Source organism: Danio aesculapii, chromosome 4, assembly GCF_903798145.1.
Source record: "Danio aesculapii chromosome 4, fDanAes4.1, whole genome shotgun sequence".
NCBI classification, from domain to species: domain Eukaryota; kingdom Metazoa; phylum Chordata; class Actinopteri; order Cypriniformes; family Danionidae; genus Danio; species Danio aesculapii.
The window spans coordinates 28,307,780-28,333,457 of record NC_079438.1 but is presented as its reverse complement, the minus strand read 5'-3'; the positions used below and the strand labels follow the sequence as shown (position 1 = coordinate 28,333,457).

The window sequence follows — 25,678 nt, the reverse complement described above, 5'->3', positions numbered from 1 at the left end:
TGAGCGCTTCGGGGCAGGAGAGAGCTGGAAGATGGTTCGGCGGAATCGGGAAGGAGAAGCAGGAGAGCAGTAGGACTAAAAACAAATCAGGAGCAGGCAAAAAAAGGCCGTCAACCATAGAGCATAATCAAGGACACAAAAACTGACTGGAAGTCAGACTAGAGAGATGAAGGAGAACACGTGAGTGACATTATCTTAATAGAGTAATAGAATGTAAACGGGAGGTTGGGCGGGGATGTAGAAAGTAAACAAAAGACATGTGGCGAGTGATCAAAACAAAACGTGCCAAGGAAAGACACATAGACAATATGAACACTACAACAACAAGATTGAGGTAACGTTTTTATATTTACACATTCAGACATTCTCCTTAATAATAGTTTCAAAAATATATAATTTGCAAACTCTAAATATAGAGGTAAAGTTGGTTTTATATTCGCACATTCGTTCATTTAGCAGTCTCTATACTGTTTACCATATTACTTTGAATATTAGATCGGAATTAGCATGCAAGTATGACTTGAAAACAACATTAACACTGTTTATTTGACTGTGAACAATGATGTACTTTGATAGTCATTTTTTGCTAATATGATTTTACTATTTAGAGTTTGCAAATAATACTTTTATGAATTATATTATTAAGGGGAAAGTCTGAATGTGCAAATATAAACCAACTTTACCTCTATCCAAATTACCATAGCAAAAATTATAGGGAGCATGTCACTGAACGAATGTGAGAATATAAAACCAACTTTACCTCAATAACAAGTAGCCCAGATGATCAAACTGAGGACATGACACTTAAGTCTTGGTGAATTAAAAAAAACTTAATTGTCTTAAAAATGTTTAGAGTAAAGGTTTTGATCAACTCCTAATACTGAATATTTGTCTGTGTGTGTGAGAAAGTGGAAAACGATGGAGAAATGTATTAAAAAGTCATGACTGCAACAGTAAGTGGCAATAAAAAGCTAAACAAAAAAGACTTTTATTTTGGCGTGGCGTGTGACGTCATAAGGCTGCGCCGCTCCCGCGCTGTGATTCGACTGGGGAAAGGTTTGTTTTAAAGCGTTTGCACAAATATAAATCGATTGATTAAAGTTTTATTTTTTTCCGATTATGTTCCTGTTGTTAACGATATTGTTTTAACACTTTATATAGTGTAGTATTTTTTACTCGCAGTAATAAAGGGCTATTGTTTGAATAAAGCAACAGAAATGTGTGTATTTAGTGTTTTAATGAAGGTTAGTTGATAAAATAGCTTAATGTAATTTTAAGTATACATCACTATATATATAAGAAATTGAGTACTAGTTTTAATCAGCTCATTGTTTCTTTCTCTCATATAAGTGTTGAAGAGAAGTTATTTTGTTTCTCTTCAATGTTTTATTCATTTTAAACAGGACATTTTTATTGTTTTGTTCATTTTGAACAGGATAAAGTGTCCAAACACAGAGAAAATCTCCTGCTGAAGCGACTGATCTCCACACTGTTATAAAGATGGCGTTTATTAAAGAGGAGAGTGAAGATGTGAAGATTGAAGAAACATTCAGAGTCAAACGTGAAGATCTGCAGGAACAAACAGGTTGATTTTCATACTGATATATATTTTAATAAGAAGAATACTAACTTAAATCCATTTTGAAGCCCTGAGTGTGCTGCCTAGTTTTCCAGTGCCTAGTGTATTATTAGTCTCCCATTTTCTCTACTATCTTAAGGTTATTGCTTTTTTTGTTCTTCTACTGTTTGTAAAGTGTCCTTGAGCACTGGCACTATATAAAAAAGTTTCTATACAAACTGAACTGAGGATATTTGACCTACAGTATTCTCATACAATATATCTGCTATTACAGTAATAGTGTTGGCTTTGTACTTTCCATTTGCATATGTCATGTTGATCACAATTCCCTTTTTTTACATCAACTTCTTTATGGGTTTAAACTTGTTTCTAGTAGTTGTTACTAGTTCTCACAGATAGTATCTGAGTTACATTTACATCATTACTATAATAACTAATAACCAGGGCTATTGTGTTTAAACAGGGTTTAAATTCGTTTTAAAAAGATATTTTTTCCAAGAAAAATATACGAATTATGTTTTAGTTTGAGCCCAACTGTCCGGGTGGATGATTTTTGGTCACTGGAAAGTAAGGATTTAATTAATGCCTCACTATTGTATCACAATCTTCTGTCATATATTTGCAATTTATTTCATGTCATAATTTTAAAGATTACGTCTTGCGTCTGATTTTTTCCTTGGTGCTTATGTGCTTTTACATTTACATTTCAAAGAAATATTGAAATTAAAAAGGAAACCAATTATTTCATAAGGAATGCCCTTAAATAATGTAGCCTTAGACAGTACGCATCAGTGTTTCTTGACATGATTGGATGAAGGGGGCGGGGTGGTGCCCGATTAGTGCATATCTTGGAGTAAAATCCTGCAGGCAACCCTGCGTATGTTATCGATCATTTGTGTGCATATTATTTTGTTACTCACCCTGTATTTGTGTCCAGGGCCGCTAGTGAGTGAGTGTCTGGTTGTTTTTTCCCACGACACTTCCTCAGCGCTCACCCAACCGGGTGTTCACTTTGATTTTTGCTTTTTCCAGGACTCACTCCTCAAACACTTGTTGTATTTCTGCATTTGAGTTCACTCAATTTTTTTTTTCTGCATTTGAGTTTTTTTTTTTTTTTTTTTTTACTCATGACAAGTATTTTCTTTCTCATTTGTGTTTAAAGGTTTTTAGATTTTGGCATGATGTCTAGCTTTTGAGGCTCTTTTGGTCTACTTCACTTTGTCAGGCAGGTCCTATTTAGGTGATTTCTTGATTGCGAACATGTGTGGTAGTAATCAGGTCTGGGTGTGGCTTGAGAACTTGAAGTCGGTGTGAAAAAAGTTGTTTTAATGGGGAAAAATATTTTCACACAGAGCTATGTAGTTCAGTATTTTGTCTTCCTTTTAAAAACCTTAATTTAAAAACTGCACAATGTGTTTAATTGTGTTATCTTTGACTAATATTTACATTTGTTTGATGAGCTGAAACAGTTAAGTTTTAGATTTCTGCATTGCATTTGTTACATGCAGATTACTAAACCAGAGAACATTTGTCATTTAAAGGTGCAGATTTAAGGCTTTATGCAGATATGTCTCATGTCTGTGAGGCAAATATTTACAGAGATTCAGCTGTTTTTTCTGACAGGTTTACCAGAATGAGAATGAGAAAGCATGCCCTATCTGCTTTACAAGTTTTACAAAAACATGTTGTTTTGTTGTCATTACGAATATATACAAATAAAAAAACTGGCCATTTACAGCTTTCAAATTTATGTCACATCAATATAACCAAAAATTATCTGGGATCAATCATATAAGAATCCACTTAAATGTGTATGTGTGTAATAATAATAATAATAGTAATAATAATTCCTTACATTCATATATCGCTTTTCTGGGCACTCAAAGCGCTTTACACAATGGGGGGAATCTGCTCATCCGCCACCAGCATCCACCTAGATGATGCGATGGCAGCTATTTTTCGCCAGACCGCACACCACACACCAGCTGATTGGTGGAGAGGAGACAGAGTGATGAAGCCAATTATGATGTGGGGAGGGTTAGGAGGCCATGATGGACAGAGGCCAGCGGGCAGATTTGGCCAGAATGCCGGGTTAAACCCCTACTGTTTTTCGAAGGAAATCCTGGGATTTTTAACAACCACAGAGATTCAGGACCTCGGTTTAACGTCTCATCCAAAAGACAGCACTCACTAACACCACTTCCGGCAGCAACCTAGCTTTACCATGTGGTCTCCCATCCAGGTACCTGCTTAGGTTCAGTGGGTGACCATGTGAGAGTTGCAGAGAGCTAGCTGCCGGCGAATAGACCCCAGGAGGTTGTTATGACAAGATCAATCTAAATATGATCTGCTATGTTTTTACATTTAATGTGCATTAAAATTGAGGTTTGTGTAGCCTTTCACTTTTCACTGAGAGTTTTAATGATTTACAAAAAAAACTGATTTTTTTTTTTTCAGACCTAATAAAAGACTATGAGGAGAGTAAAGAGGAGGAACAGCATGTCAAAATTGAGGACAAAGCTCATTTAGAGACTGATGGTATTTTAAAAGTGAGAGACAAGAGTTGTTTTACCTGCACTCAATGTGGAAAGAGTTTGGCAAGCAAAAGCAAACTTAAGATTCACATGATGATCCACACTGGAGAGAAACCATTCACATGCACCCAGTGTGAGAAGAGTTTCAGCCTATCATCATACCTTATTAAACACATGAGGATCCACACTGGAGAGAAACCATTCAAATGCCCTCAGTGTGGGAAGACTTTCAGCCAATCATCACACCTTAATCTACACGTGAGGATCCACACTGGAGAGAAACCATTCACATGCACTCAGTGTGGGAAGAGTTTCAGCCAATCTTCATACATTAATAAACACATGATGATCCACACTGGAGAGAAACCATTCACATGCACTCAATGTGGGAAGAGTTTCAGCCAGCCATCATCCCTTAATCAACACATGAAGATCCACACTGGAGAGAAACCATTCACATGCCCTCAGTGTGGGAAGAGTTTCAGGTTATCATCAACGCTTTATAGACACATGAGGATTCACACCGGAGTAAAACCATTCACATGCACTCAGTGTGGGAAGAGTTTCAGCCAATCACCTCACCTTAATAAACACATGAAGATCCACACTGGTGTAAGAGAGTATATGTGCTTGGAGTGTGAGAAGACTTTTATTACAGCTGCAGAATTGAAACACCACCAGAGGATTCACACTGGAGAAAAACCATATAAGAGTTCACACTGCAGTAAGAGATTTTCTAACTCAGGAACCCTGAAAGCACATGAGAGGATTCACACTGGAGAGAAACCATAGACATGATCAGTGTGTACAGAGTTTCACTCATTCGGGGCAGCTAAAGAAATACATGGGATGGTTTCCGGTATGGCATCAACACATGTAGCAGCATAGAAAGAGCGCTCCCATACACACTGGTATTAATCCTCCTTATGACATCATGCATGATAACCTAAACAATATTTAAATAACATGGAGGGGGACAAAAACAAAAAGGCTAGGACAAAACAACCATTGAAACCTGAAAAAAATGAGAAATCAACAGATGAAAAGTCTCAGATGGACGGGATAGCTGATAGCCTGTCAGCTAGCATTGCAGCAATATTGGAATGGAAATAAATTGTGAAATATATTGAGTCACCTCCACCCCAAATTTTTGTACCTCCTCACACTCCCACACATAATGAAAAAACGAACCTTGTATCTTCTTGCATTTAAAACAAAGCTCAGGGATATTAGGGTTGAATTTATTTAATCTTACAGGAGTAATATAGGTTCTCATTACCCAGTTATATTGTAGCAATTTCAAACGGGAGTTTAATGTAATTGTGCATTCAAACAAATTATATTCCAGTCATCTACTGGGATATCTTAGAGCCATGCTATTCTTTAATTTTTTGAGTTTTCTTTATTATTTTTCTCTTAATATGTTATATTATTGTGTAATTCGTCCTTTGATGGAACAATCTTGTTCTGTTAAAGTTTCCAATAACGACCTTGGGAGGAGCTGTGTTGAATTTTTTAAATATGTAAAAATTAAACTTCGTAGTTGTAAATATTTTTAAAAAGTGTTGTTGAGGAATATTAAATTTTTCTACAAGGTTTTTAAATGACATTAGTATATTGTCTTCGTATAAATCTTTTAATCTTATTATGCCCTTATTCATCCAGTTTAAACCTCATATCGTTTTTAGTGGGATTGAAATTGTTATTGCCCCAAATAGGGGAAAAGCAAGAAAGCACTGGGAGATCTTTAAGATATCTATAGCTTCGTACCAAATTACAATAGTGTTTTTTTACAAATGGATTATCTGTCTTTTGTTTTAGTTCTTTAAGGGTTGCTGAATATAAAAAGCTGTCAAGAGTCGGGCCTTTTGCTGCCAACTTTTCAACATACAACCAAGGTTTAGCAGTTTCACAAGAGAACCAGTACAATGCAGCTCTTAACTGAGCAGTCCAATAGTACCAGACAAAATTTGGTAATTGGAGCCCTCCCCTTTCGTAAGGCAGATACAGTAAAGAAAGTCTCAGTCTTGGCTTCCTGTTACTCCTAATAAAATTCGAAAGTAGTTTTCTTATTCTTGAAAATAATGTAGGGGGAGGGGGAAGTGGTAATGATTGGAAAATATATAAACATTTGGGTAATATACTCCTCTTAATCACGTTTATTCTTCCCATTAGAGAAAGAGGCAGTGTCATCTATCTCATCGTTTCTTCAATTAATTTAGCCATAAGGGGTTCATAATTTGTTGAACTAAGGTGGTTTAATTTAGAGGTTATTTTGATTCCTAGATAATCAAAACCATTTAAAGTATTTATAAATGGGTCAGTCATTTTAGGATTTAATCGCTCTTGTTCATTGAGAAACATAATTGAAGATTTGTTTTTGTTTACTTTAAGTCCAGAGAAAACGCCAAACAGATCAATAAGCTTTAAGAGGGATGGGATTGAGTTTTGAAAGAAATAATATGGCATCATCCGCATATAAGGCGATCCGATGTTCTAAATCTCCTGTACAAATACCATAAATAGTTGGGTGTGATCTTATTGCTATTGCCAGAGGCTCCATAGCTAATAAAAAAAGCAGAGGTGAAATTGGTGAGCCCTGTCTTGTGCCACGACTAATATTAAATGAAGACGATATTAGGTTGTTAGTGAGTACTTTTGCAGAAGAGTCAACTGAAAGAATTTCCATCCATCTCCGCAAGTATTCACCAAATCCAAATCTTACTAACACCTTCTTTCAGTATGGCCATTCAAGCCTGTCGAATGCCTTGTCGGCATCGAGCGACAGAATGGCCGTGTCGGGGGCTTCATTTCCTGCATGCACTAGATTAAGTACTCTCCTTACATTATGGAACCCTTGACGATTTTTAATAAAGCCATTCTGGTCTATATGTATTAATTGAGGTAAAACCTTCTCAAGCCTCATTGCAAATGTTTTAGCTATTATCTTGGCATCTACATTTAAAAGTGACAAGAAATTGGAGAACATTATTTGAAATGGCTAGATGCATGATAATAGAGAGTAGGCTACACAAGACACTGTGGACATGCAGTTCAAACAGCAGCTATAGTGTTTTAACAACTGCACAAAACAGTCACAATACTTGATGTAAACTGACAGAAAGCCTAACATTGCTAGAATGCAGAAGTGTGGGTTAGCGTGTTACGCTTACAGAAATGACAAAGCAAAGTTAGGAAAGTTGGATTCAAGGTGTGAGAGGGGAACAAGAACAGTCCAGCATACATAATCTACTATCCTTACAGCAGCAAAGTACAGAAACACAGACTTGTTCAGAATGTATCTGAAACAAATGCTGAATTAAAGATTCCAGTTGTTGAGAATGATTTTGAGATCAGGAAGAGTCCTTGGGAGTCTGTAAAGTTAGAACCAGAACTGAGCCCTCAAACTGCTTAGAAAGAGGTCATTGTAGACAAACCGGTTGGAAATGAACCAGAATTAACAAGATCCTGCAAGAGAGAGAGAAAAAACTGCTTATTTAAGCTATTATGCTGGTGGTTTTGAAGGTGATGTGGTCAACATTGATTATTGTCGTAGACTTGTGTGTAATGTACCACAAACATACAAAGAGGCGGTAACAGCAGTGAATGCAAGTGAATGGGTTAAAGCTATGGATGAAGAAATGCAATCGTGAAAAGAAAACTTTTACTCATACCAACCTACCTGAAGGCAAAGATCTTGTGGGGGGTAAATGGATTTTTGCAATTAAGAGAAAAAGTGACGGTCAGACAAATACAAAACATGGTATTTTGCCAAATGGTACTAGGAAAAAGGTGTGAACTATGACAAGAGTTTTTCTCTAACTGCTAACGTGACTAGTGTAAGAGTGTTAATGCAAAAGCTGTACAAGAAAATCAGATTGTTCACCATTTATTCATTTTCTTTTCAGCTTAGTCCCTTTATTAATCTGGGGTCGCCACAGCAGAATGAACCGCCAACTTATCTAGCACATGTTTTACTCAGCGGATGCCCTTCCAGCTGCAACCCATCACTGGGAAACATTCACACACACCCACTACAGTCAATTTTAGCTTACCCAATTCACCCACATGTCTTTGGACTTGTGTGAGAAACCAGAGCACCCAGAGGAAACCCACATGAACACGGTGAGAACATGCACACTCCACACAGAAGTGCCAACTGACCCATCCGAGGCTCGAACCAGTGACCTTCTTGCTGCGAGGCGAACATGCTACCCACTGGGCCACCGCATCACCCCTGATTGTTCACCAGATGGATGTAAAAGCAGCATATTTATATGCACCAATTGAGTGTGACATTTTTATGGAACAGCCAGAGGGTTGTGAGTAGGCCCACACGGAATGTGCGCGCACAGAAATCCGCAGATGTTTAGCCCTTCAGTGAGTCTAATTAATTACTTGTATAAATGTATGTAAATTTATATTTTTCAGTTTTTTAAAATTAATTTCAATTATATTATTAACTAATATGATAGTGTTTGTTTGATTTATCTACAATACAGTGTGTAAAGTAATATTTTCTGTCTTTTAGTAGATATTAAATGAGAGACTTGCTTTGTTTACCAAACAAGTGGATCTATATAGATTTGCATTGTAAACATTAAATAAATGTTAAAAAAAATATAACTTTTCATTTCATGTGTTAAGTTTTTAGTTAAGATACTCCCAAAATAATTTCACTTAAATCTGCAGATTTTTTACAAAATTCTCCACAGAAATAACAAAAAATGTCAGCAGATTCTGTCTGTCCCTAGTTATGAAGTAAAATCTGAAAGAAAAGAGAAACTGGTGTGTAAATTGAAAAGAATCACTTATGGATTCAAGCAATCAGGCAGGAACTGGAACAAAATGTTGATTACTTGTTTAAAGACTTGTGTATGGCTTTTGTGCTTTTATAGAATAGGAGTTGTAAACATATTCAAGGGCATGGACAGATGTGTAGCATTTTGATTATATGGAGTGGGCCTCTGACCCAAAATGCCAGGGCTGACTTTTTTTGTCTCAGTCCAGCCATGGAACTGTTGAACCATATAATGGCTGTAGTTTGCCCCCTGTATTCTTTAGTATATCTTCATTTGTATTCAGCAGAAGAAAATCAAAGAGGTTTGGAACAAGTAGAGGATTAGTAAAGGACAGAATTGTATTTTTTTTGTGTGTGAACTAATTAAATATTATATTACAGATATTATAAAAAAAAAAACCTAGATAGGAAGTTGTAATAATAGGAAGGAAGAGGCCTTAATTACGAGGATGAGATTTAGACTCATATTAATAGGAAGTGATGTGTTTTAGACATGAAAGTCATCATAAAGTGGATTATAAACATTTTTCAAAATTGTCTTAAAAATGTTTAAAAGTTTTGATCAGCTTCAAATACTGAATATCTGTGTGTGAGAGAGCAGATATAGTGTAAAGTGGAAAACGAGGGAGAAATGTATCAATAAGTCATGACTAAGAGGTAAGTGCCAAAAAAGAAAAAAAAAAGACTTTTATTTTGGCATGGCGGTGTGACGTCATCAGGCTGCGCCGCTCCTTCACTGTGATTCAACTGGAGAAAGGTTTGTTTTAAAGCTTTTACACAGATAAACCGATTGATTAAAGTTTCTGTTTTTTTATCCTATGCTAAATTATGTACCTGTTGTTGAAAATAATATTTTAATCCTTTATACAATGTAGTACTGTTTTACTCACAGTAATGAGGGCTATTGTTTGTACAACAGAAATGTGTGTAATAAGAGTTTTAATGAAGGTTTAGTTTATTAAATAGCATAATGTCATTCGATTCTAAGTATACATCACTATAGGAAATGGAGTACTGGTTTTAATCAGCTCATTTGTGGATGTTTCTTGCTTGTTCATTGTTTTATTTATTTTAACGTGATATTTTTATTGTTTTGTTCATTTTAAACAGGATAAAGTGTCCAAACACAGAGCAAAACTCCTGCTGAAGCGACTGATCTCCACACTGTTATAAAGATGGCGTTTATTAAAGAGGAGAGTGAAGATGTGAAGATTGAAGAAACATTCAGAGTCAAACAGGAAGATTTGCAGGAACAAACAGGTTGGTTTTCATTCTCAAAGACCAACTCAGTCATTTGATTCTCATTCAGATATATTATAATAATAAGAATACTAAATTAAATCCATCTTGCAGCCATGAGTGTGCTGCCTAGTTCTCCTAAATGCACATAAGCACTCATTGAAAGACAGGAATGAGTTTCTTTCGTCACTTGTTCTCATGTCTTTAGTCATTATTTTATGTATTATTAGTCTCCCATTTTCTCTACCTTCTTAAGGTTATTGCTTTTCTTGTTCTCCTACTGTTTGTAAAGTGTCCTTGAGCACTGGCGCTATAAAAATAAGTAAAAACAGTCATTCATTTTCTTTTTGGCTTAGTCAAGGACTGGCAACTTATCCAGCACATGTTTTACGCAGCGGATGCCAGCCGCAACCCATTTCTGGGAAACATCCATACGCTATGGACAATTTAGCCTACCCAATTCACCCGTACCATATGTCTTTGGACTGGGGGGGAAACCCACGCGAATGCAGGAAGAACATGCAAACTCCACACAGAAACACCAATTGACCCAGCCGAGGCTCGAACCAGCGACCTTCTTGCTATAAGGCGAAAGCACTACCTACTGTGCCACTGCATCACCTTAAATAAAAACATTAAATTTAAAAAAAGTTTAACTGAGCTGACGATATTTGACCTACAGTATTCTCATAGAAGATATCTGCTGTTACAGTGATAGTGTGGTCTTAGTACTTTCCACTTGCATATGTCACATTGATCACAACCCCCCTTTTTTCATCAACTTCTTTATGGGTTTAAACTTGATTCTAGTAGTTGTTACTAGTTCTCACAGACAGAAGCCGTGCCCATGACATGAATCCGCATCTGCTCTGAAGTGAATTTGACGCGCCAATGAAGCGAGTAAACTCAAATGTTCATGCATCTATTTACACCCAAATAGCACAATTTATCCGCACATTCCACGTCTGGTATGAACACAGCATTACATTAAACTTGGTGAAACCTGCAGAGACCCTGGTTTAAAGTATTTCAGAAAGCGTGGATGCCCCCAATATTAAATATGCTGAATGAAATGGACACTAAAGTAATTAATTGTTATAAAACATTGTACAGTATTCTAAACTATATGATGTTGCTGTGGGACAATGAGAGACAAAATGAACAAATTATAGTGGAACAATAACATTTAGCATTGCACTGACTACAACTGGCCAACAAACTAGTCTAAAAATGACTTTTGCTGCTTAAGAAATGGATTACAGCATGCTGATGATATACAAACATTTGACTTTTTTAAAGAATTTTTAGATCCTAAAAACAGATGCTGCTTAGGCAAGGGATGCTAACCGCTTTCAAGGTATAAAACCACTGAAAAGTTCTGCTAAACCGTTCCTACAGTATACATGTACGTTTTTTTTTTTATGTTTTAAGTTTTTCAGGACAACGGTGTCTCAAGCAGAAAATATGTCCAAAGATGCTGTTTTAAATTGTAAAGAATTCTGTGTTTTTGAAAGAAATTAAGACAGCAGAAGTCAATGATTCATTTGAATGATTCAGCCTGACATGTTAACTGCTCCAACATACTTTCAAAGTTTCTCAAAAAAAAATTGTGTTCAAAAGGAATTTTTTTTGTTTAGTTTTTTATCCAGACATTTAATATATATATATCAAGGTTATCATATCATTGTATGAGATCATACATATAATTATTAATCACCTGTTTCTAAATGGTCTGTCTCTAAAAGTGAGGGGGACGTATCATCCCCCCCCCCCCCCCAACCCCCCCCCCCCCCCCCCCCGCCCCCCCGTCCCCCCGTTTGCTACGCCCCTTGGTTTCAGAACAGCTGAGTTGGGTTAATCAACTATGAGTATAGACCAACTCAGAGTTAAGTGCACACACCATGACTATAAAAAGGCATTATCAATGGAGCACAGATAATACGAGTGACCATGGCAACATCTGAAAAAAGAGATCAGCATTTCTGTCTCCAGCTGAACTTGATGTGCTCATGCAAAGTTATAGCAAATATCAGCATATATTTAAAAAAAAGCAACACCACTGCATTAGTGAAACAGAGACAGTTAGCATGGGAAAACAGCTGCTAAAGTTAATGTGTAATTATACATCTAAAGTATTTAAATATTTAAGTATAAAAAAAGTTATGTAATGTCTGACGTTTATAAAATTTTTACTAACGGTCCCACTTTTATACATGTTGATCAGTTTTAATAGATTTAAAAGTGCACTTGTGTGTCTGCCTCTGTTATTGATCAAGTGATATAGGTTAATATGACATTTATAATGTAAGCAGAACTAAAAAAATTTTTAGAACGAATAATAATCCCATTAATCTAGTAACAGTACATGTTAAAGGACAGTGAATTTAAGCAAAATATTTATTAAAAAAGGACAAGCCATTTTCATTAGTGACTTACATTTGTTCTTTGTGTGACTGAAATGTAGGCAATGGCTGTGTTTCCATCCAAAAATATTAATTAAATTTATGTGCAAAACTGGAATATCACATAACAGATGTGCGAATAAAGCAGCGTGTGTTTCCATCCAACGAATCAAAGAGAACAAAATCATCACTTCCTGATTAACTGGTGCCAAATATCAACATTAAAAACAGAATTTACTGCGGTAGAAGAAGCTGTATAAACTTTTTCTTTATTTAATAAATGTACTCGCGCATCAGAAGACAATGCTGACACACAATGAACACGTGAGGGTGTTTGCAGCCATGAGACGTGGAGAACAGACTCTCTTGACACTCTGGAGGTCATTAATAATATACATTAATACTAAAACGGTTAAAGTGATTTAGAATGACCAAAACAACATTTCCAATGTTCTGCAGTGCGCTCAGCCTGCTGGATTGTCTATTCACATTTTCATCCTCATATGATCTCTTATAACAAACCTTTTTAATGCACATACTGTAATTTGTTCAGTAAAAGTGTTTTTTTTTTGTAGTTTTTTTTTTGTCCATTGTAGTTTAGGCGCATCGATTCTATCGAATAAAAGTTTATCCTGCTCAGTTTTGTGCATTTTTTTATGCGTATTTTTAAAAAGTTACAGTATGCATCATGATGTTTCCATCAATCGTTTTGTATGCGCATATCCAAAATGAGCATTAAAATAGGTGGGTGGAAAGGTAAGGCTAAGGCGAGAAATACCGCTTTGTCTTTAAAAAAAGGGGAGGAGACAGACAGAAACTCAGAGTTTAGAGAATAAAATCTGCTCCTGACCAGGTTAGGTTCACCGAGTAAGTTACCACGGTAACTGACACTAAGTTAAAGTTACCTCTCTTTTAGAAACAGGCTTGACTTACCCTGCTTCCTCCAGTTTGACAAACCTGCCATTTTGAAATGGAAAACCCAGAGTTTCTCTCATTTCAGGGTTAAAATACTCTAAGTTTTCAATTAACCTCCTTTCTGAAACGGGCTCCTGGTCACTGCTATGACATGATTGACAATTGTGGCTGTTTGTAATTGTACTCTAGTTATCCTGAGAGCTTATGCTGAGTATTCTTAGGGCTTTTCACACTTCAAATTGTTAACCCTGGGTCATTCTAACCCTGGATATACAGAATCCTGGGTTATCTGTAATCATGTTCGACACTGCTCATGCTTTACCTGGGGTTAAAAAATAATCCTGGGTGTTCATTAACAGACGTTTCACATTTGTAAACCCCTGGTTAACATTATTACTTGTATATTTATGTTGTCACTGTCCCTGATTGGACAAACAGCAGGTCACCTTTTTAAATGGCATTTCTGCATCTTGTTGGGTATATAAAATGTCACCATGTAGGTCTTCAGCTAAGCCTCAGGACATACGCAAAGGCAAGAAAACAAATACAAAAGTACAAATGAATGAAAACAAGTAGCAAAGTATGTCATCTTGCCATCTCCTCATCACTCCAGTTTACAGCAAACAGGGCATAAAGCATTAGCACAAGTTCATTCATTCATTTTCTTTCAGCTTAGCCTTAGTCCCTTTATTCATCAGGGGTCACCACAGCGGAATAAACCACCAACTTATTCAGCATATGTTTTAAACAGCACATGCCCTTCCAGCTGCAACCCAGTACTGGGAACATTTGCATAAGTTATATACAATAATGCAAACTCACTAATATAAACTGAATTATGCGCACTTGCTGTGAACATGCAGGATTTGTCTCAATCGGGGCTTCCAAGCATGTTAAAAATGTTTAAATTGAGCGGAAGATGCACATGAGGGAACACAACACAAGTAATCTAGAGGGAGTGCATTTGATTATTTGCATTTAAAGCCACAGGCACAAAAAGAGATTGGTTTTCCTCTGACCCCCAAAATTAAATATTCTGCAAGGTATAGGATCTGATTTTGAGCCAAAACCTCTTACATCTTGTAAAAAGGTTCATAATAGGAACCCTTTAACGAGATAGTTGATGCAGACATGAAAATAGCCTCACCATTTACTCTCCCGCGTGTGGTTTTAAACCTTTATGAGTTTCTTGATCAAAACTGCATAACACAGAGTAAATGGTACGGTCATTTTCATTTGTGGGTGAAACATCCATTTCATGCTTGTTCCTTTGGGCCTTCATACTAAAGTTCACTTTTTTTAAGACGTGGTGGTACTGAAAGAAGAGACTTATCAAATGGAGGAGAAACAGCAGTTTGAGAAACCCTAAGAAATAATGACTGGTGAAAAACCCACACTGACTAAAAAGACTTCATCACACGGAAGACCTCGGAATTCCAATTCTGGGTGTAATTTTAGCTGTAAACAGTGTGGAAAGACTTTCAGTCAAAAGCCAAAAGCTCAAAAGCTTGATATTCATGAGAGTTCACACTAAAGACAAACCTTACACCTGCGAACAGTGTGTAAAGAGTTTTGGTTATATACAAGGGTTTAAAACCCACATGAGAATTCACACTGGAGAGAGGCTGTACACATGCCAACAGTGTGGACAAACCTTCTATCATGCAGGAAACTTTGCAGCACACATGAGAATTAACTTTGGGGAGAAGCCTTACTCTTGCCCTCAGTGTGGAAAGAGTTTTAAGGGAAACATCACCCTTAAAATCCTCATGAGAAATCACAATGAAGAGAGAATATTCACTTGCACACAGTGTGGGAAAAGTTTTTCTCAAAAACAAGACATTGAGATCCACATAAGGATCCACACTGGAGAGAAACATTACAGATGCACAGAGTGTGGCAAAAGTTTCATATGTAAAAGCACACTCGATTACCACATGATAAGTCACACCAGAGAGAAGCTGTTTGCATGTGCTCAGTGTGGAAAGAGCTTCACAACCAAGCTAGCCTCATGAATCACATGAGTGGTCACAATGGAACCATAGTGTTCACGTGTGATTATTGTGGAAAGACTCTTACACGCTCAGACTCCATTAAGCAACACATGAAGGCTCACTCAGGAGAGTATTGTTTTAGATGCAGTGAGTGTGGAAAGGACTTTAAACATAAAAGAAGCCTCAGCACTCACCTGAAGCTTCACAATGGAGAGCAGAGTCCTCAAAATTAAAGCCTTGTCTACACAAACATGGGTATATTCAAAACAGAACCTTTTTCATGTAGTTTGGCTGTTCATTGACATGAGGTTTATTTATAAACTACTTTCGAGAGGATCACATGCTTATGATTGTACATGGCTGGTCCTGCATTAGCTAACACATGATTCACCAATCAGAATCAGAAAGAGCTTTATTGCCAGGTATGTTCACACATACTAGGAATTTGTTTTCGTGACAGAGCTTCTACAGTGCAACAGGATTACAGAGACAGGACAAAAAACAGATAATAAATATATTTTAAAAAATAGAAGTAAGTAGTGAGTGCAAATATACAGATTGACAAGTGTATGTACATGTTTATTGCTATATACAACGTTATATGTGCAGCTGTTATGTGCAAATTGGCATGTAAAGTGTGTTGTTAAATAAGTGTATATGTGTATAAAAGTGTATAGCAAGTAGTGATGTTGGTTTCACAATTATTATCATCAAGTGTTCATGAGATGGGTTGCCTGAGGGAAGAAACTGTTTCTGTGTCGGGATGTTCTGGTGCGCAGTGCTCTGTAGCGTCGACCAGAAGGTAAAAGTTCAAAGAGGCAGTGTGCTGGGTGTGAGGGGTCCAGAGTGATTTTGGCAGCCCTTCTGCTCGCTCTGGATAAGTACAGTTCTTGGGGAGTAGGAAGGGTTGTACCAGTGATTCGCTCAGCAGTCCGAACTATTCGACGTATTCTTTGGAGGTCGTATTTAGTAGCTGAGCTAAACCAGACAGTTATTGATGTGCAGATGACTGATTCAATGATGGAGGTGTAGAACTGTTTCAGCAGCTCCTTTGGGAGGTTAAACTTCCTCAGCTGACGAAGAAAGTACAGCCTCTGTTGAGCTTTTTTGACAATGGAGTCAATGTGAGTGTCCCACTTCAGGTCCTGTGAGATGGTGGTGCCCAGGAACCTGAATGACTCCACTGCTGCCACAATGCTGTCCATGATGCTCAGTGGGGGGAGAGCAGGGGGGTTTCTCCTGAAGTCCACTATCATCTCCACTGTTTTGAGCGTGTTGAGCTCCAGGTTGTTTTGGCTACACCAGACAGCCAACTCCTTAACCTCCTGTCTGTAAGCAGACTCGTCACCGTCCTGAATGAGGCCGATAAGTGTGGTGTCGTCTGCAAACTTCAAGAGCTTCACAGAGGAGTCTTTTGATGTGCAGTCATTCGTGTACAGGGAGAAGAGCAGTGGGGAGAGGACACACCCCTGGGGGGCGCCAGTGCTGATTGTGCGGATGCTAGATGAGAATAGCAGTGATCCAGAATATTGCTGTCTCTTGTGGGACATGTAACATGCTGTCTATATTTTGGCAGTTCACGGGACAGTTTTGCTTTGTTAAAATCCCTGAGAATGATTAAAACAGAGTCCGGGTGTTGTTGCTCAATCACCGTGATCTGATCAGCTAGTTTCTGTATCGCCAGGCTTGCGTGCGATAATGATGCAATAAGATGATTCCTAACTCACAATAAATAACCAGAGTTTCTTACCTCAGTTATCTTTGTCTTGAGAAATTCCCCTCCCACTCCTACTCCCCCTCCTTTCTAGAACTCTGCTGTGACGATCGCATCAGCCCCTACTTTAGACACACCCTCTGTCAAGCCCTCTGACGCTAAAGCCCTGTGTGAATGGGGCGTTAAAAACGCAAATAGTTCAGCAGCACTGAGTAGGATAATCAGGAGATATATTGGGCCTGCTTAATATTTGCTCTTTCTTTGAGAAATATGAGAAATATGCTTTAATATTTAAGTTCACTATCTGTTAATGACGCACAGAAATTGACAAATCACTGGCAATTTCAGCAGGGAAGTTCGTGCAAAGTGCAACATACAAAATTCAAACATGTGCGCAAAGCACTTTGTTGCAGTTTGAGTAAAAATACCAATATTTTGATACATATCCACACATAATCTTGCTTTGGCTTTGCTCCCTTTAAACAAGCTCTCTTCTCTTGACGCGCGCTGCTGCGTGTCCCTCACTTGTATAAACAATATCGAGAGGTTAGTAACTGAACTCATTTCAATATCACTGACTCAATCAATTAAATAAGACAGCGTGTAAAGACTTTACAAATAAGACGTGTAAAGTGCTGTCAATTGGCGTGTTGTCCTTTGCCCCCTTTAAATCTCTCGAATTATTATATGCAATCTCCTCAGTTATTGGACTTTTTAACTGACAAGGGAAAAACATCAAAAACATTTACCCAGCAAACACATAACGTTCCCAGGACGTTCTCGGAACGTTTCCTGAAGATTTCCAGAACGTCCTGTGAACGTCCCCACAACAAACACCCTAACGTTCCCTGTTAGTTAGCCAGGAAAGTTTTCTTGACGTTAACACAACGTTCCCTGCAGGTTCCCAGAACGTGCCCAGGACATCCCCTGCGTGTTTGCAGAATGTTCCCGGGATGTTCCCTGCAGGTTCGCGAAACGTTTCTGGGACGTCCCCTGCCGGTTTGCGGAATGTCCCCAGAAAATTCCCTAAACAGTCTCCAAATGTCTGCATTAACATGCTTAAAGACAGATAATCAGACGAAAGAATTCACTTTTTTCATTGTTTATTGTTCAGAAAACGCACATAGTATGAACCATAAATGATGCATTTTAGAAATAGTTTTCATCTACATGAAATAGAAAGACTTTAAACAACAAAATACAAAACTGAATTGCAAATCTTTAAATTACATGAACAATATGATGCACAACTGGACAATTCTTAGAATAATTTGCAGAACTATATGACATTTTAAACAACAAAAATACTAAATGTATTTGCAAATGTTGTATGATTCATGACTGGTAAATTATTAAAATAATTAGCACCTGAAAAACAATATTTATAAAAAGACATTTTAAAGGGCACATAGTTTACCTCTTTTTTAAGATTTAATATTAATATTATGGTTCTTCTGAGTGTGCCAGTTTAGGTTCAGTTTAAAACACAATTCAGATTTTTTATTATAATGTGTTAAAAAGTGTCACGTTGGGGGCGTGTCCACAGTTCGCTGATTTATGGGTGTGTTGCTTCACATAAATTAGTTTCGGCTTCCCGCCAACGTAACAAGGGGGCGGGGCCATGAGCTCACCTGCTCTGCGTTTGCAACAGAGTCTGACAGGCAGACTGTGAGAACGAGCTGGAGTGAGAGGTTCAGCATTCAGTCGTACATGTACGACTCTGACACAGACCAAGCAGAGAGTACAAAATCATTTGTGTCTTTGTACAGTTTTACAGCCAACTGTGTGCTAGTTTCAAGTGCTGAGCTTGTACACAGAAACTAATAACCACGCACACTGAATTAACTTTAACTGAGGCACCGGATGCGCCGCTCGAAGACGCGACACGGCACACCAGACACTCTCTGTAGCGCGGCTGAAACATGAACTGTCATGAATCGTCGCGCCACGCATTTTTGAATTCTAAACATAGGTTTCTGCAGCGGCCAGCGGCGCCCAGCCGTCGACTTAAGTGTACCCTGATAGAAACCTATGTTTAGAATTCTAAAACGCATGCTAGTTAAGATCACAGTGAGCTTCTGGGATTGCGAGAAATGCAAACGGCTGAAGTATAAGGTAGACTCAATGAGAAGTACACATGTTTGCAAACCTACCTAAAGATACAACCAATAATTCCGATTAGAGCGATAATGTGGAGAATATTGCTCTTGTGTTGAGCCCAACGAGCCTTGCATCTAAAAATAGAGCTAGGGTGTTCCTTTAGTGATATCGCTTCGACTCACACTGAAAATGGCGGACGTGAATCAACAAACTGAGGACATTGTAGTGCCTGGACCATCTAATATGTCCGGTACTCTAAGAATTAGCTCATAAATTCGAATTAATTCAAAATAATTCTCAGGGATTCGAATCAGAAGATTCAAATGACTGACTCACAGTCAGAAACAGGTTAACACGTACACTTACATCATCTATTGGTCCACCCTAATAGAAGTAAGCTGCGTGATTTTAGCGTTAGTAAATCTATGTTATATTATTACGTGGCCAACAATAATAATATAAAACAGGATTTCAGTATTTATACAAGCAAGGTAGCAAGACCATATAGCCTAGGCAGTAACTTAGAAACACATAAAACTCCGACAAGGATCTTAAAATGAAACACAAGTTTATTAAGCTAAACACACAGTACTTTACTCTAAAAGATAAACATACAGATACACACACACACGGTTCTGGAATGGGTGAATGACTGAGGATGAACAACAAAGAGTCCCAAACGTCTTGCACTTGCTAAGTTCTTAGCATTGCAACCTGAGAAAACCACCAAGCAGGGAATCTGACTAAGGTTTACTGCTTAAATTTAACACCAGCTTCAGCAAGGAGTGAATGTTGTTTGTGTTACTTGCGTTTCGTTGACCAGTCACACTCGTCAGCTGGTTGAGGGAAACTCCGGCGAAGCCGATTGGTTGCAGCGCGTTGACGTGGTGGGGAAGTCCTTTGTTGGAGAGGGTTTTCCTTCATCTTCTGGAGCGTGGGTTTCCCTGTCCCGGTGACGGAGAGTTTGACGTCAGCACGCGGGAAGTTTGAATGGAAATTTCTCCAGTGACTGCTCCGGCAGAATTACGAGACTTAGGAAGTAAGAGTTCAGAGAAGTTGAATGATTGACCCTACCGCTGGACGGGGCTGCGTCCGAGTGTTCACGGGAAAGCGGTTATACGAGCAGAACAGGGTCAGACTGAGTTCATGCAAGCTGCAAACGTACACGGAAGCAACGTAAACCCCTGTGAACGGGTCTCGTTGCCTTAGTGATGTAACGGTGGACAGACGCAGGCTTTACACGGGTAGTTCTTCCAAGAGCGATGTCCGGCAGGCATGTTGTAAAGACGGGAAACATGCAACGCAAAGTTTGTGCGTAGAAACCCTAAGTTAACTAAACCAGACTCATGCATTCTAACCGATGCATCACTGTGATCATCACCCTTGAACTGGCAACTTGGTTGAATACTTCAACATTCAGATTTCTTGTTAGTTTTTTCCATTTTAAACAGCAGAACGAAACTCAAACAAGTTTGGAACAAGTGAAGGATGAGTAAATGGAATTTTCAGTTTTTGGTGAACTGCCTTTAATGCCGTGCATATAGGCCATCGATCTGAGACCACCTCATTCAGGCGATCTCAGACCGATTGATTTGGCGCGGATCCGACACGATTGCGGGATTCACATATGCCAGACAAACCATGCTTATTGGGCAAACACGACGCAATTGACAAACAGTCGCAGCCAAATTAAACTTAAGTGACAAGGCAGCACTGGCCCGATTGGGTCAGTAACCATTCTCTTTATTGTCCCGAGCGTCTCGCACGCTGGCCCTGGGTCATCGGGCAGTCCTTATTGTCGAGCCCTGCATGTTAATGGACAGATCAAAATATGATCTGATTCATTTTACAGTTAATGTGCATCAAAATTCCAGTGTGTGTAGCCAATGTTTCCAGTGTCTTTTCACTTTTCAGCTTTTGATGAGAGTTTTTAAGACTTAATGAAAACTAATGTTTTTTTATTTCAGACCTAATTGAAGAGAATGAGGGGAGTAAAGAGGAGGAACATCATGTCAAAATTGAGGAAAACACTCTTTTACAGACTGATGGTATTTTGAAAAGGAGAGACAAGAGTCATTTCACCTGCACTCAGTGTGGAAAGAGTTTTGGAAGAAAAGAAACTCTTAAAATTCACATGAGGATCCACTCTGGAGAGAAACCATTCACATGCACTCAATGTGGGAAGAGTTTCAACCAATCATCAAACTTTAATCTACACATGAGGATCCACACTGGAGAGAAACCATTCACATGCACTCAGTGTGGGAAGAGTTTCTGCCAATCATCAAACCTTAATCAACACATGAGGAGCCACACTGGAGAGAAACCCTTCACTTGCACTCAGTGTGGGAAGAATTTTAACTGCTCCTCACACCATAATAAACACATGAGGATCCACACTGGAGAGAAACCATTTGCATGCACTCAATGTGGGAGGAGTTTCAGCCAATCATCAACCCTTAATAAACACATGAGGATCCACACTGGAGAAAAACCATTCACTTGCACGTAAGCCGCGGTCACACTGGATTTTTCTCCCCATAGACTTACATTCATACGCGCGTGAATGCATCAGACCGGAAACGCAAGTTTGTGCGTCAAGTTTCGCAGTTCACTGCCTTACAAAGTTCAAGCTTGGTGAACTCTGACCTACGAAATCGCATCACTTGACTGTGTGAGACCAATCGAAGATCAAAACATGACCTCTCTGGACAGAAATTTAAAATATGGACCAATCGCTCACTTTTTTAATGTCTAATCATCTTGTTTAATCCCGCCACTTTTTGCTGTGCCGTACAATAGAATTTTGCAAAGAAGAGGTTTCAGACTGGAGAGAAAACCGTACAGATCTGATCAGTGTCTACAGAGTTTCGCTCATTCGGCGCAGCTTAAGAAACACATGAACACAAAAGTTGCCACATGACATGAATGCAGCAAAGATTTTCTCATGTTCACAGGATGTTTCATGTCTGAATAATGTTTGAAAAGGCTGAGTGATGGTATACAGTTTTCCAACACTCCTACACTGCAGTAGGTGGGGTTGTAAATGTGTTGCGCTCCTCACGTTTACCGTAAACAATGATGGCAGCTGAGAGAAAAACAGTTTCAGAAACATCTGGCAAACAGCACCTCTGCGGCTTAAAATCTCTTTGCATGTAATTGTACAGGTGTGGATGCATCTGTACTCTACTCTCCAGTTTAATCATGTAGTTGTTTTGGATGATGTTCTCTGTTACGTCCTACACTAGTCTAGGGGAAATACAATGAACGCAACAATATTAGTTTAAAGAGCACTAAACTGGGACCAGTCACAACAAAGCAATGATTAAAGTTCCAAAAATGTATTTACAAAAAAAAAAAATCAAAGTCACACACAATGTAGTGTTAAGGAAGCTCTAGCTTCAGGAGGGGAATAAAGCCAAAATAACAAACAAAAACAGGGTTCTGTCTGGAAGTAAAACCTCTAAATAAGCTACAAGAAAATAATGATGAAAATTAACAGCAAAACTACACTGACTCCCTGACTGACCTCAAAACAGGAGAAAGATTTCAACAAAAAAGGCCGACCACCTCCTTACTGCTTCCTGGGGGGGAAAAGCAAAAGAAAGAAATCAAAGTTTAAATCGTGATACTGCTCTAAGCCACAACAGAGAACAAGTACCAATTGTCAACAAGTAAGATTTTAAATCACCACAATTCAACTTTCACAACAGCTTTATTTAACTGAAACCCAGCTAGTGCTCTGGAGAAAGGTTCCTCTCTAGCTCCTTTCTCATCATCCAAGTGTTTGGCCTGTGTTTTTATCCCCTCTCACTCCTTCATGTTAAGTGAACACAGCTGTGGGAAGCCGTGTGGGCAGCTCCTTCACCACAACAATCACATCAACTGCATTACTGCTGCTGCCGCTGCACTGATCCATCTTTAAATCTCACATACCATTCCTCATGAAAAAAAAACGCAGATTCTTGAACTCCATTTGGGGTAAGGACTCTCCTCCAAACTTGAGATGGCCACCTTTTTCCAGTCAAGCACCATGGTTTCTGATTTAGAGGTGCTGTTTCTTTCCCTGCCATGTCACACTCAGCAGCAGACCATCCATGCTGAAGGTCCATGTCCTATGAATCCAAAAGGACAACGTTATCTGCAAATGGCAGAGACAGTCCTAGCCTGCACCTAAAATTCTGTCAGTAAAATTATAATATTTTTGAGACCAGCCTCAAAAATAACACATTTACAAAATAAAATGAATAAATGGATGGATAGACAATGTAGTGGTGGGAGAGAAAGTAGGATGGCTTGTTCAACCATAAACCAAGATGGAGCTCACTCAGGAGGGATGGAACAGTGCACGAGATGTCTCAGGCTGAAGGCATAATAATGAAATAAGTGCTCAGAAAGCCCTAACCCTTTTTTTATCAACTGGCTGTTGCAATGTACTCCTATGCAACCTAGGATGCTTATTGTTCCAGAGAAATTAATTGACTAAATTATCAAACTGTTTCAAATATTGTAAAGAAATATTTACAGGGATATACTGAAGGCAATTCATTTTGAGTATGATAGTTTGTTATTTTGAGTACCTCAGAGCAGTAGTTCTCAAATCTGGTGCTTGTGCAAAATGAGTTGACAACCATCCCAAATTAATTTAAGCTCTTATTACTAGATCTTAGAATCACACCTGAGAAACCACAAAAGCAAAGATTTGGCTTATCTTACCAGGGGTGCTTTTCCCAAACAACGATGTAACTCACGGCTAAACTATCATAGTACGATGCATCGTTTGGGAAAAAAAACGATGTAGTGATGAGTGTCTCCAAAACGCATAGTTTCTCTGTCCCAGATCCATCGCTTGAACCATGTTAGTTATAATGTAATACGCCCATAATGACGCTCTAAACAGGGTGGAGGAACTACTTCTTTACAGAAGAACTCCATCATTTCTTTGTGCAAATTATATTGTTTTACACAAACACGCATTTTTAAAAAAATCCAGTATTAGTTTTGGTAAAAACATGCACTCGCTTTCCATATTAACCGAATTATATGTAAATGCCACAGATAGAGCCTATGTTTCCTTAACAAATATTATTGAGAATGGCATATCCTATTCTAAATCAAATCACTTACAAAAGCTAACAGGTATTCTAATATCATATATAAACCATATGAATAAATAAATAATGAGGCTATTTATTTTAAAAGGAAATTTAATATTTATTATATATTAGGAAATGAAAAAAAATCTAATTTAATAATAATATTAATAATACTAATGATGATCATGAGGATGATGATGATAATTATTACTATTTTATTATTATATATTAGAAATAAAAAACAATTATAATTTAATAATAATATTAATGATGATGATTATTATTATTAATATTATTAACTGGGATATTTTTTTATTTTTTTTAAAAAGTCTACTTTCACAATTTGACACTTGTAATACCACAGCAGAAATGTTCTAACCAGCAGGCCCATGTCATACACAGTACAGATACTTAAGCTGTTTTTTCTTTGCTCCACGTCTATTAAACCCAGTCCCCCTTTGCCCACTTCTCCAATTAATGTTGCATATGCTATTCCTGGAGGCTTCCCTTCCCATAAAAAATCTAAAAAACATTTTTTCAGTCTTTTTTCCATCCAAAGTGGCATGCTAAAATCTTCAAATCAGTGTTGAGCATTGTTATAGGTATATAATTTTTTAAATCTACTTTATCCCCCTTTCCTTTGTATATCACCTTCATTAAGCCCATCCCCATTCTTTTATTTACCCCACCATTCTCAAAAATCTCATCATATACTTCCTTTAAAATACTAGATTAAATATCTTTAAAAACAATATAAAATTCACTTCCCAACCCATCAATTCCTGGACTTTTCTTTTTGTTCAATTCACTAATTGCTCTTTTTATTTCTTCTTCTCTTACCTCCTTGTCACATTCTCTTTTTTCCTCTTCTTCTACTCTTGATTTGATTAGCTTTAGCAATTCCCTTTTTTCTTTTTCTTTTACTCCCTCTGTGCAAAACAATTTCTCATAATATGATTTTATTTCTTCCAAAATCTCCTCATTTTGTTCTACTATGTTCCCATTTTTGCTCCTTATTTCTTTAATCATTTCTGCCTTCCCTCTTCTCTAGATCAAAGAAAAATTTAGTGCACTTTTCCCCCTCCACTGTAAATTTAGCTTTGCTTCTTAATCTTGCACCTTCAAATTTCTCCTCCTCCATTTCTTTCAGTCTTCCTTCCAGTTCTTTTATCTTTTGTATATCTTTTCCATTCTCATTTTTCAATTCGTTTTCTAGTTTTTCTTTCAGCTCCTTTTCCTTATATTTTTTACAATTTTGTAACTGTCTACAGTATTTTATTGTAAACTTTTTAACTAAATGTTTC

At 37.8% G+C, this 25,678-nt stretch overlaps 2 protein-coding genes across 4 annotated transcripts; both read left to right on the top strand.

The window, feature by feature from the left end:
- The first annotated feature begins 1,003 nt into the window (after window positions 1–1,003).
- Window positions 1,004–5,416, top strand: LOC130222449 (gastrula zinc finger protein XlCGF7.1-like). The gene is made up of 3 exons (XM_056455020.1): window positions 1,004–1,056; window positions 1,436–1,585; window positions 4,037–5,416. The coding sequence occupies exons 2-3, from the start codon at window positions 1,501–1,503 to the stop codon at window positions 4,903–4,905; spliced, it is 954 nt and encodes a 317-aa protein (XP_056310995.1). The 5' UTR covers window positions 1,004–1,056; window positions 1,436–1,500; the 3' UTR covers window positions 4,906–5,416.
- Window positions 5,417–9,590: 4,174 nt separating this feature from the next.
- Window positions 9,591–23,488, top strand: LOC130222828 (gastrula zinc finger protein XlCGF49.1-like). 3 transcript variants are annotated; one of them, XR_008836537.1, is made up of 3 exons: window positions 9,591–9,671; window positions 10,025–10,174; window positions 10,549–10,725. XR_008836537.1 is itself a non-coding variant. In XM_056455388.1 (3 exons), exons 2-3 carry the CDS (start codon window positions 10,090–10,092, stop codon window positions 21,788–21,790), a joined length of 630 nt encoding a protein of 209 aa, XP_056311363.1. In that variant the 5' UTR covers window positions 9,591–9,671; window positions 10,025–10,089; the 3' UTR covers window positions 21,791–23,488. The 3 variants fall into 3 exon arrangements, 1 of the variants encoding a protein (XP_056311363.1); XR_008836536.1 differs by having other exon boundaries at window positions 10,510–10,725; XM_056455388.1 differs by lacking the exon at window positions 10,549–10,725 and adding an exon at window positions 21,246–23,488.
- The last annotated feature ends 2,190 nt before the right edge of the window (window positions 23,489–25,678 follow it).

Excerpts from the sequence above, each read along its gene's own strand:
- LOC130222449 (XM_056455020.1), top strand. The coding sequence starts at position 1,501 with ATGGCGTTTATTAAAGAGGAGAGTGAAGATGTGAAGATTGAAGAAACA. Across the intron at positions 1,586-4,036 it reads AGATCTGCAGGAACAAACAG|ACCTAATAAAAGACTATGAG; the intron begins GTTGATTTTCAT and ends TTTTTTTTTCAG.
- LOC130222828 (XM_056455388.1), top strand. The coding sequence starts at position 10,090 with ATGGCGTTTATTAAAGAGGAGAGTGAAGATGTGAAGATTGAAGAAACA. Across the intron at positions 10,175-21,245 it reads AGATTTGCAGGAACAAACAG|ACCTAATTGAAGAGAATGAG; the intron begins GTTGGTTTTCAT and ends TTTTTATTTCAG.